The sequence below is a fragment of the Haemaphysalis longicornis genome, unplaced genomic scaffold (assembly GCF_048455015.1).
Source record: "Haemaphysalis longicornis isolate Haplotype H1 unplaced genomic scaffold, Haemaphysalis longicornis Haplotype H1 scaffold_4, whole genome shotgun sequence".
In the NCBI taxonomy this organism is placed as follows: domain Eukaryota; kingdom Metazoa; phylum Arthropoda; class Arachnida; order Ixodida; family Ixodidae; genus Haemaphysalis; species Haemaphysalis longicornis.
In genome coordinates this window covers 95,385,825-95,399,973 of record NW_027526361.1, presented here as the reverse complement: position 1 = coordinate 95,399,973, position 14,149 = coordinate 95,385,825, and the positions used below count along the sequence as shown (strand labels likewise).

At 47.6% G+C, this 14,149-nt stretch overlaps 1 protein-coding gene and 1 pseudogene across 2 annotated transcripts in view; one reads left to right on the top strand and one right to left on the bottom strand.

Annotated features, from left to right (window-relative positions):
- LOC144179851 (uncharacterized) overlaps positions 1-5,313 on the bottom strand; it is a 51,387-nt pseudogene extending 46,074 nt beyond the window's left edge. Inside the window, exons 1-2 of the transcript XR_013324334.1 lie at positions 5,232-5,313; positions 92-467 (exon numbers count right to left, since the gene is read on the bottom strand). The product of XR_013324334.1 is annotated as an uncharacterized LOC144179851 (transcript). The remainder of the gene's footprint in view (positions 1-91; positions 468-5,231) is intronic.
- Positions 5,314-5,518: 205 nt separating this feature from the next.
- Positions 5,519-12,476, top strand: Trs23 (trafficking protein particle complex subunit 4-like protein Trs23). Its single transcript, XM_077707332.1, has 2 exons — positions 5,519-5,973; positions 11,908-12,476. Exons 1-2 carry the CDS (start codon positions 5,693-5,695, stop codon positions 12,287-12,289), a joined length of 663 nt encoding a protein of 220 aa, XP_077563458.1. The 5' UTR covers positions 5,519-5,692; the 3' UTR covers positions 12,290-12,476.
- The last annotated feature ends 1,673 nt before the right edge of the window (positions 12,477-14,149 follow it).

The window sequence follows — 14,149 nt, the reverse complement described above, 5'->3', positions numbered from 1 at the left end:
GCTGCCCTGCCACCTCGGAGCGAGTGATTGCGTACCCGCCAAGCTGGGCCCTCCTCCCTCGGCGCTACTGGAGGTGACTGTGCTCCTTCACTATGTGGATTGTCTTCTGCATGCATAGCTTGAAGGCGTCGGGGCAGAAGAGGCAGCGGAAGGGCTTCTCCCCCGTGTGTGGGTGCGCACGTGCCTGTCCAGCGTGCTCTTCTTGGCAAAGGCGCTGGGGCACAGGTGGCACTGGTGGGGGCGCTCGCCCGTGTGTATGCGCACGTGGGTCACCAGGTTGCCCTTCCCCGCGAAGGACTTGCTGCAGAAGCTGCACTGGTGTGGGCGCTCGCCTGTATGTATGCGCTGGTGTATCTTCAGGTGGCTTGGGTACGGTGTTGTGAAGCTGCACTGCTGGCACTGCAGCAGCCGGCGACCCGCCTGGGGGTCGCACTGCACCCTGTGGCCATTCGGTGAGGGGGAAGAGCCTGCAACAGAGAAGGAAAAATTTCAGCGGCTTTCCGCTCTGTGAAGAAGGATGACGAGCGAAGCTGTGGTGTGTAACGTCAGAGTACTCTTAGCGGCTAATTCTCCCGTAATTTCGTTTCAGCATAGTTCTGGTACAACAACAGTTACAGTCGTTTTTTTCATAACCGCACTCCCTCTGTGGATGGCCACGTATTGACAGTGCACAGCAATTCTGTAGAACAACTTCACCGCAAAATAGTTATGACGAGTACATGAAACTCAGCATCTTAATCTTTGCGGGTACAGCCGAACCTCGTTATAATGAAGTAGTATTGGGGCACTGAATTAGTTTGTTATATCTGATATTTGTTATAACCGTAGGGGTAAAAATCGGCAATCTGGCTCGCATAACAGTCCTACATAAAAAACGCATTGTTCTAGGCTTCGGACCCACTATAAACGAGGTAGGCGTTATCTGTCTCCTTGTGGCATTTCAAACTAAGCAGACAGGAACGTGAGAACGTGAAACTACAACTAGAACAAAGTTTGTTCGGCAAAACAGGCCGGCCTTCTTATTTACTTGAAGGAGGAGGTTGCCTTCACCTGGTGGCTTCCCACAGTCTGAGTGGAATAAAGTTTTTCACAGTGCCCACGCAATAAAGGGCCTTAAGCTACTAGAACACGGTTGCTTTGTCCGACTTTTTTTAAATTTTGCTTGTAATATTCTAGTTGTCGAGAGTTTTGAGCCCCGCGGGAAGCAAATATTTCTTCAATATAGCCGATACCGTGCGGCTCTCGAGGAGTCGGTTTCGTTACAAAAAGAATAGGTGTCATTGAAATTAAGCGTGACCAAACAAACTTCGTATTTAATTCGCAATATCCAATAATGAACTATATCAGTGTTCGCTTTAACGAGGTTCGACTTTAATTGTCATACATTTTTTGTCGGACACTTTCGATAACACAAGAGTCAGCCATTTTCTGTAATCATCCTCCCTCCATAGATGGCAATGCTTCACTGCGCAACTCACAATGGGGAAATGCCAGACCAAGCTTCCACTAGTCACCTTGAAGTTGGCTTCACCTCTCAATACAAATGCAATGCTGCGAAGGCATCTCGACAGGGGCAACACGAGCCATCATATCAAAATATGAAGTTTCTTATTTTTTACGAATTTTTTCTGTCTAGTAACCGGTTTTTGCGCGGCAGAGGAACTTGCTTTAGAGAGAGCATGACACGATACCAGCCGAGAGAGTTGTCACTGCCAGCCTTAGAACAGCTCCACAGTTAAAATAGAGCCCTTCCACAGACAAACACCGTGACTGTATCAGCACTGAGATTTTATAGATGACAGTCTACCTTAGGCTACTGAAGCATGAAAATTTCGTGTCTGTCCCTCGACTTGGCCTTCTGGCCAAAAGTTGAAACCATTCGTCAAAAAGAAGCATGTATATGCAGAACTGCTTCAAACAAAATATGCTATCCAATGTTGTACATGTCGTCATCATTCATTGCTATGAAAACACTTGAGACAAAATGTAAGCACTTAACCGGTAGGTCCCCCGTTTCTACAGTTAAGAATGCACCTTCGGTTGGTGTTGTATGATTATTGAAAAAAAAAAAAAGGGACATTAAAAATAGAGCAGTAAGACTCCAGCATGTGCGAGGTAAACACAAGCACAAATGCGCTCCAGTAGTTTTATGGAGAGCAAGAAAGAAAATACAAAGAAGAAGGGGTGTGCACTGTCCCAACAGACTACCGCGAGCAGTGCGAAGGCGGGAAAATAGAATCACACTGAACAAACCTCTGTTCAGCTCATTGCAAGAGGAGCGAGACAGGGAGGGAAAGTGTGAGGGGTTGGAGTGGAGAGCGGAGAAGGAGTTACATGGCACGGGAGGCAGACAACTGTCTTCTGACGTTATTTGTAGTGAACCGAGAAGACACGCGGCCCATTTCTTTCAGACTGTTTTGAAGTCTTCCAGAAAAGTTGTGTCCCCAATTCCTCCTTAACAAATGAACGAGACAAAGTTCCATCCACGACAGTCATGCCGGGGATCAGCCAATGCAAAGCTGTTGTCCGCCCAATTAATTTGAAGGGACACTGACGCGAATGAGTCCGTGTCTTATTCGTGACTTTGTTATTAACGTCTTCCACCTGGTTAATTGATTATTTAGCAACTTCTGGAGTTTCAATTTATTTGTAGCAGGTGGCAGATCAGAACACCCGTACACCAATTATGGCGAACTTATCAATTACAGCAATAAAACGATACCAGTTCGCAGTCTGTTTTTACGCTATGTATGCCTTCCAAACTTTAGCTTTTTTTTCTCTTAGTGTGAACTGTCTAATACGAAAGCATTAGTTGACCCAGTAAGTGAAAAACCTGGTGTTAGCAAGGGGAAAAGAAATAACACACAACATGGCTGACGGATGGTTCACACACACACACAAAAAAAATGCTGGCATCTCAAAGAATACAAAAGAAGAGGAAATTAACAGCATGTTTCTCAGAAAAGCTTTCAAACAGACTAAAGCAACTGAGTCGAAAATAAAATCTATCAAATATTAATCTGGGCGGGAACTAAACTCAGGGCCTCTGAAATGGGAGACAAGCCGGCGTCCCCTACACCACGATGGCTCAATGGTTCTAGCTAACTAAAGGCGCACACACTGAATGCCCTGTGGCATCCAACTTGGAAGCGAACGTTGGGGAAATGTACCGAGGCCTGCATTTGTAGTTCGGGCAAGCTGATCGTGCAAATATCAAACAAGCAAGTAACAACACGCATTTCTCCCAAATGACCGCTTTGCTTGGTGTTCAACAACAGTACCACCACTAGGCACATACTGAAACCTGCAATCAAATAGAACTGCCTCAACAGGTGGTGTGCAAGCAGTGCAAAAATGGGAAAAGAAAACGCTGAAAGGGGAAATTAAAGTGAGATGACATGTTCAGTAATGACACATTAATGCATTCCCATTAAACTACATTATCTCCATTCACTACATGCTAAACAGGCTTCCAATCGATTAAATTTAGCCCTGACGGATTGCCAGTGTCATCATAGCCAACGTAAACAAACTAGTGGGCAGAGTGGTATGAAAGAAACCGCACTTTTAACTCCGCTTCTAATTAGAAACGTGCGTAACTCAACCATATCCACTTAAAACCTAGCTCATATATTCCAAACAGACTATGTTTACAATGTAGTTAGGTGTCCATTTAGGCTATAAAATGGTAGACAAATTAGCACCGGCAAATGCACAGCTACATGCAATGTCCTCAAAGATTGCAGAAATGGCTGCCCCGAACAAATATTAATTACCGCAACAAACAAAAAACATCTTCATTGACACACGGCTTTCTTCGTACTCTACCCAAGTGCTTCATTTAAACATATCCACATCGATGGCTGAGCACACCAGACTTTAGCAAGACGACAAACACCACAGCATCAGATTGCAGTAGTGTTGGCTCGTTGACTCATTTTTGTTAGGAACAGCTTGTTTTTCTCTTGCGGCTATGCCGCGTGCTTCAATGCAGCGGCGACCCACTACAAAGGGCACAGCCACAACATCACCATCAAATGAAGGGCACTCAACAAGGATGACCAACCAACAATGGTAAATAACACAGCCGTCTGTAACAAACATGCGACAAGCACCGTCACTGGTGAAGGAGGCAGCAAGGAAATACGCAACACTTAATGGCGTTACCAAACGTTGCTAGCACCTTCACTTGTGATGCAACAACTACATTCCAAGGCGGAAAAGCCGGCACATTTCTTCTGAGCAGATGACACCGCTAAGCTCAGTTTGTAGGACTGAAGGTTACCACAGCGAAGAGACAGTCTGACTGTTCAGTCATGCATAATGAACTTGAAAAATCGTGGCCTGGTCACTAAGTATACGGTTGATCTTTTCGTTCCAGCAGCTCAGGGGCTCACTGACGACAATGGTGCCTGCGAATATGGAGAACGACAAACCAAGCCACTTCAGTTTTGCAATGTGACAAAGGATATTCTAGAAGCCGTTGTACAGGCCAGGTGTGCATTCACGATGGCACGTTAGGGCCTTTTCGCTTTGACAATTCCCACTCGCGTCGTGTGTGCTTCAGTCTTCTGGAGATTGGGCGTCAACTGAATCGCGACACCTGAAAAAGAGCGCACTGTTACGGAGAGCAGAGAAACTTTTTCGCGCCGCTAGCTCGGAAATGGCTGCAGCAGGATGAAAAGCTGGTAGTGCGACATGGTTTAGAAACAGCGCCATTTGACAACGCAAAGAACCAGACATGATGGGCGCTGAATGACGCTGGAGAAATCACCCACAGGTCATCATGTCACTAGCAGCTCGCTGACGGAAGTTCCATTAGCGCCGTCGGGTTTACAAGTGCGTTGTCGGCCCCGTTTTCGCAGCGTAAACACCGCATGCAATGATGAATTATCCGAGCTTACCGACGCCTTGAGGAAACATTTGTAAAATACGCTGAATACGACATGGCTGTCATGCGCGCGTAACGAAACACACAGAACGGTCGGCACATACACCGCGAGGAGCGAAAACAACGAAATTGGTAAGCGTCCAAAACCCGAATGTATGCCATGCCGTTCACAGTAACCATTGCGGCAGGCGGCCGGGATTGACACCCCGTAGACGCCACAAACTACGCAAGAACGCGACTTTTCACTTTCTTTGGAATCCGGCCAGCGATCGTCACACGAAGGAGTCCTTCAGTGTTTTTGAAACGCTTTCACACACGCAAAAAGAAATCGGAAACTCACTTGTCAAACTTTTAAAACAACCATCCCGTTTGGCGCCGCCATCATTGATGCCTTCTTGATGCGACATGTGACTTTGCAGTCTGGCCAAAGGCCACAAACTAAAAATAATCTTTTTTTGACACAAAAGGGCTGTCTCGCTGTAAATAACATGTGTACTTTTCAAAACACGTTTTTACTAATGTGGAATATTCTTGTCGTGCCAGTCACTCACTGGCTCAATTGTTTTGTTTTGTTTCTTTTTGTGTATGCGAAATCGAGCCAAGTCGGCGACCGAGCGGCTCTGAGGCCGACAAAGAAAAAAATAAAAAATAAAAGCTGCTCCGCCTTCTGCTGGCGTCGCATGGCGCCGTTCGAACTACAGTGAACTAGAATATTTGGTGGTGTTTGAACGCGTTCGGCGCCAGCCGCGCGTGTGTCCGTGTGTCCTCTCGTTGCGAGCAGGTTGTCGCTGAAAGGAAGCCATGCCGGTGTACAGCGTCTACATCGTGAGCAAGTCTGGAGGCCTGATCTTCCACAGCGACTTCCCCAGCCTGCCCCGCGTCGAGGTGGAGAAGACCTTCAGCTACCCGCTGGACATGGCGCTCTCGTACCAGAACGTGCTCAAGCGGGTGGTCGTGGTTTTCGGCCAGCGTGACGGTGTGTGCGTGGGGCACGCTGTGATGGCCGTCAACGGCGTCCCAGTCAACGGCCGCCAGCTCGAGGATGGCAGAGATGTCGAAGCCTTCATCGCCGACGAGGCCAAGTACGCCCACTGGTCTTGCCTGGGCTAGGCTGGTTTGAGTATGATGCGAAATTTTGCAACGGCGCACCAACAAGCCCATATTGGCGCTCTCTTCCCAGTGGCTTGATTGCTGCATTTGCATAATCGGAATTGCAGTGGTAGTAAAGGACACACAAGCAGCCTCCGCGGCACTGTCGTCGCCGTTGCTTGAGGCAACTTGCTTCAGCGCACGAAAGCAGCACAGCCCAACCCAACCGGTCAACCTAAAGCGTACAGAGGTCAATACTGTTAACAACGCGCGAACGCGTAGCCGTCGCAGCCTGATGATAGCCGCCGGCGTTACCAGTGAGATTGTGAAAGCTAATGGCAAAGCGAGATCAAAACTTCGGTGGGTTATCAGTCGAAAATACTTACAAAAATAGGCGTTAGCCGCTGTCGCGGTGAGGAACTGTTTACGTAGAACCTTGCCTCCCCCCCCTTCCCCCCAAAAGCACGAAAGCATCCGCAATATATTTCTCATGTCTAGCTGCCACAGCGCCGTCCTTTAATCTCGCTGGTCACGCCGGTGGCTATCACCACCTTGCGCTGCATGTATCGATGGCCACGCGTTCGCACGGGGCGCGTTATTACAGCTTTGACCTCAGCACAACCGAGCTAGGCGGCGCTCGCTCCAGACGTGCTGTTGCAAATGTTCATTGAGCGCAGCTTTCATGATAGTTTGAAGCATAGATGGTTTGAAGGACCATTTAATGAAGCTGCTTCCAGCTCCCGATAATGAGGAAGGGATGAATGCATAAAAACCTAAGAACGTGCTGGTATATGTTCTTTATTAGAAGAGTGAAAATTACTTACGTTGTAACCAACGAAGCGAGTTTTAATTTGAATTCTCGAGAATATATGCAGTCCTGTGACGCAAAGAAAGTGGCACGATCTTCAACTGCCTAGAAAGTGGGTCCCTCACAGTACACGTGTATTGAACAATTGGCCAAACATTGGTTAAGTGCTGGTTTAGGCCTGTTGGTAGGGCATGGCAAAGAGTGGATGCGCTAACGAAACAAAGACAAGCAAGTAGGCACACACAAGGCGCTTGTGTGTCCCTACTTGCTTCAATTCCTTCAAATGATATTGTAACGTGGCAGCAGATGACATGAACCATGTGGCGATTAAGCAATGTATTTACATGATGCAAAGAACTATTTACAGGCAGCCATTACTGAGCCCGGGCTGGTTGCGTCCCGCACCCGTCTTCTTCCTTGTCGTCATTTGTGGTGGGCCATGCCGGCGCGGGTATAGTCCCGTCCAGTGACAATATTTAAGGTACCACCAGCTAGCTAGAAAAAGCTATAAATTCAACGTGACAATTGCAGGTTAAGTCAGACAAAGCTGTAACTTTTAAGTGCTTAACTTTGTTCGCATAAGGAGTAAGGGAATTGCATTTCTTATGATGAACACTAGAGCAACATGTTGCACCAGAAACAAAGTCTATGAAGGTGCTGTGTAATGCTAACTTATCCGAGGTTTCTATTTATTCGTAATGCGCAGTCATCAGCCTTAAGTCCGAAATTTTAAGCTATTCCACTGCCAGTGTCATTAATATAAACCAAAAGTGGCAGAGGTGCCAGCACAGATTCTTAATGATACACCGGATGATCCAAATGCAGTAGTTGATTTTATCCCTTTATTCACTACCTTTTGGGAAGGCCCAGTTGGATAGTGCTGAAGGATGTCCTCTGGCAAGCCTAGGGGAAAGAATTTGTTCAAGAGCACTTGGGAAACCTTGTCGTACACCCCTAGCATCAAAATAACCTGCGGCATATGAGTGGTCGCCAAAAGGCATTGCCCAGTGCTTTCACTCCTGCGCCAATTTGCACAAAATGAGGTATCCTGTGCCATCCTGATGAAAAAAACACGATTTCGCGAGTAAGTGCGCCAGAATTTGTGTCCCGCAAATTGCGTGCGGCCTGTTACAAGTACTACTTCACAGTGGTCTCTAGACATGTATAACTAATTCGGCTTGATAACTCGAACTCCCTAGCACCCGTCATCGTGTTTGCCGCGGTCTACTGGTGCAGCAGTTTGTGTGCCAGAGAAGTGAGTTTGGTTGGCACCATCGCTGTACAGCTGATTCAGTTTTCATCTAGCAAGTCATTGCAGCGCTGGCGCACCGCTGTTGAAAACTTTTTTTGCCATAGTTTCTGATGGTTCCTGCTATAAACACTACATAGTTTTAGGTGGCGCTTGTTGCTGGCCCTCTCCGCTCTGAGAGTGAACGGGGGCACCATTTTGCGGCATGCGTGACCCGCTCGGCTGCAAGCTCCTTCCCTTGCCGGACTCGCTAAGTGGACTGTCGCAAGTGGAGCGGGCCGTGAAAAACAGCCAGCCTTTAATAAAAATCGACGGTGGAAATGCGCGCAAGGACTGATATCAAGCGCCTGCATCTAATGAAATGAAAAAGTAAAACACGGTGGCTTGCCTCAACAGTTCATAAACTGGAAAAGAGGTGCAAGATGCGCATTGTTTTTTTGCTACGCAGGTTTGTCGAAGGCTTTCAGTGATCATTAGAGAGTTTTATTTTAGCATAGCGGCTACCAGAGGCTCACGCTACGGCGGCGGGTTACCTGGACCCGACTGCGCAGGCGCGTGTGGGGAGGGCGAGGAGGTTGTCCCTCAGCGGAGCCAATGTGTGGGCATGGCGAAGGCCGGCTCAAGGAACTAATCCACAATGCCGGAACGAATTTGCACCTGCCCAGTCAGGTCCCGCCACCCGCCGCCGTAGCGTCTGCGGACGGTACCCGCTATGCTAAAACTCTCTATTATCTTGCATGGTGCCTTTTATCCGTACCAGAAAGGAACTAAATACCTTGCAAATTATGTTTTGCTTCAATTTTGCTGTTGGGTGGAGTATACTCAGGGGATTTATTTGCATCAAACTTGTGGCAACATCTAGCGGCTGCTTCAAAATACGTGAAAAGAGGAATCCCATTGCTTGATTTCAGGGATGCCAGGTTGGGCTATAAATAGGCAAATTGGGCTAATTGCTCTTGTGGTTGGCAGGAATTTTTTTTTTTTTTCATTGGCTATTTGGTTATTGTTGGGCTATTGGGAGGAGAGCTGATTGGGAAAGCGATTTTTAACGTATGTTCGAGCCTGCCAACTGGGAAGCGTTTTCAGTGACCCCTTGGAAAAGTCTTCCCCTAGCAAGGACAAGAAGACCATTATTCTTCAGAAGTGCCGTTCATTTCTGATCGCATGTGTGCAAAGCACCTTGAAGCGCTGTCCATCCGATCTGACACTGTTAGGCGACCTCCACGTCAATTACTGGACAATACTGGTCAATTTTTAGTGTTAAGAGATGCTTTGGACTCACCTAGCTGTTCATGTCTAGTTGCTCCAAGGTGCTCCAAAACTGGCATTTAGGTACTCCAAATTGCTCCAAAATGAATCATTTGCTGATACAAAAATTTCTCCAAATCACTGTTCATCAGTGGCACCACTGATTGCCTTATACCTGTGCTACACGAGCATTTGAAAGGACATTTGAGTTGACTGGCCTTCGAAATTTCAAATGCCATTCGAACTGGAAGGAATTCCGCTGATCTACATGACAATTCTCAAAGGCAGTTGAAAGTTTCCGCGTTCGCCTGCCATGCCCTGGTTCATTGTTGACAAAAATTTAACTTTTTTATAGTTAAAATGGGCAGAAAAACAATTCTTAGTCGTCAATTGATAACAACCTACAAGCGTGCACAAAACATGCACTAGCAGCCAGTTGGCACTAGAGTACCAAGTTACCCTGTAATGATAGAGCGAGTGATTGAAAACAAAAGCAAGTGACAAATTATGAAAATTGTGCACTTTAAACACCAAGTTGTACTAATAAATGTTTTGTTATTACGGCTTGCAGAAACTGTGCCAGAGAGTTTACATTTCAGGGGCCTTTAAAAACCTCAAAGGTCGATGGTGGTGCTGCTTTGACTTATATGGCATTTCAACCAAAGGCCTTTTGTGTACCACCTCAAAGGTGTCATTTGAGTCAAATGAAATTCGACTCAAAGGCCTTCGAAACACTTGTGTAGCACGGGTATTATCCCCGTGCTACACGGGATGAGATCAAAGATGTCGTGTTTAGTAAAAACTGCATTTGAATAGTCTAAATAATGAAGATGCTAAGGTGGCAATGCTTGGAGGCATAATTTTTCGCCTTTGCCAAATGCTGTCACTAGGCGGTATAAATGGACTGGCTGTTGTGGTTAAAAAGACAGCGGCAGGATTCACTGTAGAAAAACAGCATGATTGATTTACTTTCTGGTGGCGAGGCAACAGACTGATCACTAGATGTTAGCCTCATGCCATAAGCTAACAATGTGCCGCCACCTCTTTGCAGCTCTTGTAACCGCGCACGGCACTGCCAAAAAAAAAAAAAATGCTGGCATTCATTTGCCCCATGCTCTACTGGAACATTGAGTGTCAAAAAAGTACTGGCACAAAATTTTCTCGGTACTTTTTTTTTATTTTCTTCATAGAATGGCACATTAGATGGTGAACCGCAGTGTAAATAATTCTTTACAGTCTTGTTTATTTGTCTCAGTTTCGGTGTTCACAACATGAACACCGAGGCGACCGCCATGACAGGAGGGCACTCGTGACGCCACCGTTCCTGTCACACCACTGCCGGTCTGGATGCGCCCGCGTCCAGACTGGCAGTGATTTCCACTATCTCTCGCGGCCAGGCAGCATGACGGCAGTCCCAAGATCATGACTTCATACACAAGCCCGAGTGCCAACCGTAGCCAGGGCGTTGGCCACGTCACGGGGGCCCTCACTTCGGCAGTTTGGGGCCAGGAGGAGCAGGTGGCGTTATGTTGATGCTGGTATTCGTTCTAAGCTTTCTCGTGTGCGCAAAGCTTAAATTGATTTAAAATATGTTGTTCGGAACAGTTACTGTTGAAGCTCGCATGGAGATATCTCCTGATAAAAAGAAGGCCTTTTTAAAAACATAGTTGTCTCAGCTTTGAAATTTCGTGTCAATACTCCTTTAATGTGGGCTTAATGTACTTCCAGGTGTTAATTGTTCCATAGCCCCCGCACTATGGTGTGGGGCAAGGGCGTTGCCAGGGGGTGTTAAACCCCCCCCCCGAAATTTTGCGAGCGCCGCATTCCTCCTTCCCCCATCCTTTCGCACTTCTTTTCCAGTACGCTGCTGTTTACACGCCGAACCACTATCCTATAATATAAAAAAACATACAAAGTGTGTCATTTTTTAACCAAAAAAAAAAGACAAATTTTGAGGGGGTGTGGAATATCTCTCTCTCTCTCTCTCTCTCTTTCTCTTTCTCCCTGTGTGTGCAACAGAAACCTGATGCCTGTGTAGACGTTGGCTTCCAGAATAGAAGACTTGATTCCCTCTAGTTATGCAGAAATGCACTGCAAAAGATGGCCATAGTGGGCAAGCTCAGTAGCTTCATAACGCCACCATACGACACACACTATGGACTGGGTGACCTATCCTGGTGGAGAGAAAATTGCTTCCCAATATGAGGTGACAGGCTTTGTTTATTGAGCGTCTTGCTTGCTTCACAAGTGTTGCATTCGTCCGTGGTGGCCGAATGGCAAATTTCACCGTATCCGGGCAGTCGGAAAATGGTGGTGGCACTACAGCTCTGCCAAAACTCAAGCCACTCGCTTTGATGCCTGCCGTCTGCACCTGTTCTGAAACTGACGGTAAACACAGAGTTCTCTTGCACTGCTAGTTTTGAGTGTACCCCAGAGGGAAGAACAGTGGCAGGATGACCTTTCATTTTAGCTTGTACTAGTGGGCATCACCGGCCCTGTTTCTCAGATGCGATTGTGAAACAGCACATTGAATGCAGGATTGAGATGGTTTGCAGCGTGTCCAGACGTTCTTCACTGGTCGCTGCTCTAGGCAAGTCCTTCCCCCGCCCCTTGCCTGCGCAGCTACCCGCTGAGCATCCGGTTTGGCCGCCCCCGGCTGACGACCAACGAGCGCATCGTGCTGGCCAGCACGTTCCACTCCTTCTACGCCATCGCCTCGCAGCTCTCGCCCGAGCCCAAGTCGTCGGGCATCGAGGTGCTGGAGGCGGGCGCCTTCCGGCTCCACTGCTACCAGACCGTGACGGGCATCAAGTTCATCGTGCTCGCAGACGGCCGCCAGTCGGCCCTGGAGCCCCTGCTGCGGCGCCTGTTCGAGCTGTACGCCGACTACGCCCTCAAGAACCCCTTCTACTCGCTCGAGATGCCCATCCGGTGCGAGCTGTTCGACACCAGCCTCCAGGCGGCCGTGGAGCAGATGGAGCGCACGGGCATCAGCAACGTCTGAACAGAAGGGGCAACGGGTGCCGGTGCTCTAGGGTAAGAGCAGCAGAGCCGACGGGAGCAAGAACTGTCCTAGTCTTGTTACCTAACTGCTGACGTCGTGCAATGCGAAATGTGAAAGTCTTTCCTGGTTTCTTTGTTCTTTTTGTCTGAAGAAATGTGGCTCTTTCAAATTAAAGTTTTATTTTTTCTTCACGGCCCCTTAGTCTCCAACAGAATTACCAACGTATCCAAAACATGTTTTTCAGTATCGTGCGCTGCATGCACGCCAAACTGTCATGCTGCAGAAAAATTTTGGCCCGTCTGTCTCACTCCAGTGGGCCATAAATGTTAGTGGTGAGCTTGCTCGCCAGTAGATTAGTGACCCACTGAGTATGTGTGGGTAGGTAAGGGATAAAAGGAGGTATTAAAAAAAAAGGTAGCAGGTAAAGTGGGAATAGACTGGGCCTAAGAACGGGAAAGAAAATTGGTGAGGTTAGAGGAGGATGAAAAATGCAGTGGAAGAAGTTGGGGGAAGAGAGAGTAAAAGGAGAATTGAGGATGGGGTGGGAGCAAAAAGAGAGAAAGAAGAGTGCAGGATTAGTCGGTAGCGAACAGGGGTGGGGTTGGGGAAACAAGGCAAGTGGGAATGGGTAAGAGGAAGATGTGAGGGGGAGTAGATTGGGTGGTGGTGGAAGGAACTGGGGGAGGGAGGACGGGGAGAGAGGTTTCGGAAGGGAGCACAAGGGTGGGGGAAATAGAAGACCGGTAAGGAGGGGGAGGGTGGATCGAGCGGAGCAGAGCAAAGATGGGAAGGGGACGGGAAAGGCAAGAATGAATCGGGGGTAGTAAAGGCAGTGGTGTCGACGGATAAGGGGTAGAGGAGCAAGTGTTGCACGACAGGAGCAGCTCAAACACCATAGCCTTTCGACGTCATTTTTTCATTCATTGTTTTTCGCTAAACAAAGTGAATCCTAATGGAGGTATTTTAGCTGCAGAAGCACGTGGTACAGCAATGGCTGTCAAGTGCAATACAAAGAAAAACACCTAAATTAGTTATATACATGTAGACTGTGTGCATCACACCAACTCTGTCTTCTCAAAAGCTCGTAATATTTAATGGCCTCTCATGTCAGCATACTTGGCGGGAATCGCTGTATGTGGGTTATTGTGGCGGAAATGCAGCTGCCATTCATAGCAGTGTGGGTGTGATGTTGCGGCCCTACCAGGAGTTAAAGGCACTTTTTTTTTGTGAATCATAGCGACAAGTACGGGGTACAACACAACCAAATCAAACTTGATGCCCGTAAGTTCACAAGAGGAAAGCAAACCATAGCTATCGAAGTTGCAGTCTGCCACCAGTGAAACACATTTATACCTTTTAAATGAAACACCAATGACACACTTGCAATAGATGTGCAGGTCTTTTCAACCTCCATGTCCGGGTTCATTGAAGATTTGTTTAGAAGAAAAGGGAGGCCGTTAACTCAGTGGAGGGATGAAATAAGAAAATTAAAATGTGGGGAATGGACTAGGGCAGCCCAGGACAGGAATGAGTAGAGGTCAATTATAGAGAGAGAGAGGGGGATAACTTTTTTTCTTTCCATGATCATGGTGGTGGGGGTTGGCATCTGTTAGCTGCCTCTGTCCCAACAGCTGCTGGTAGCACTCCAGATGAAGGTCACCAGGTCTCGTTGACCTTGGTGATTGCAGGCGGTAGCCAGCCACTTCTTAGTGTTATGTTTTGTGAGTTCTGGGGTGTTTGTGCATTCTCACAGGATATGTTCTCAGTTATGTGTGGCAGTGCAGTGGCTGCACTGGGGGGGTGGGTTCATGGTGCCGTGTCTTAGGCAGTGTAACCATGCCGATGTTTGTAGCACTTATC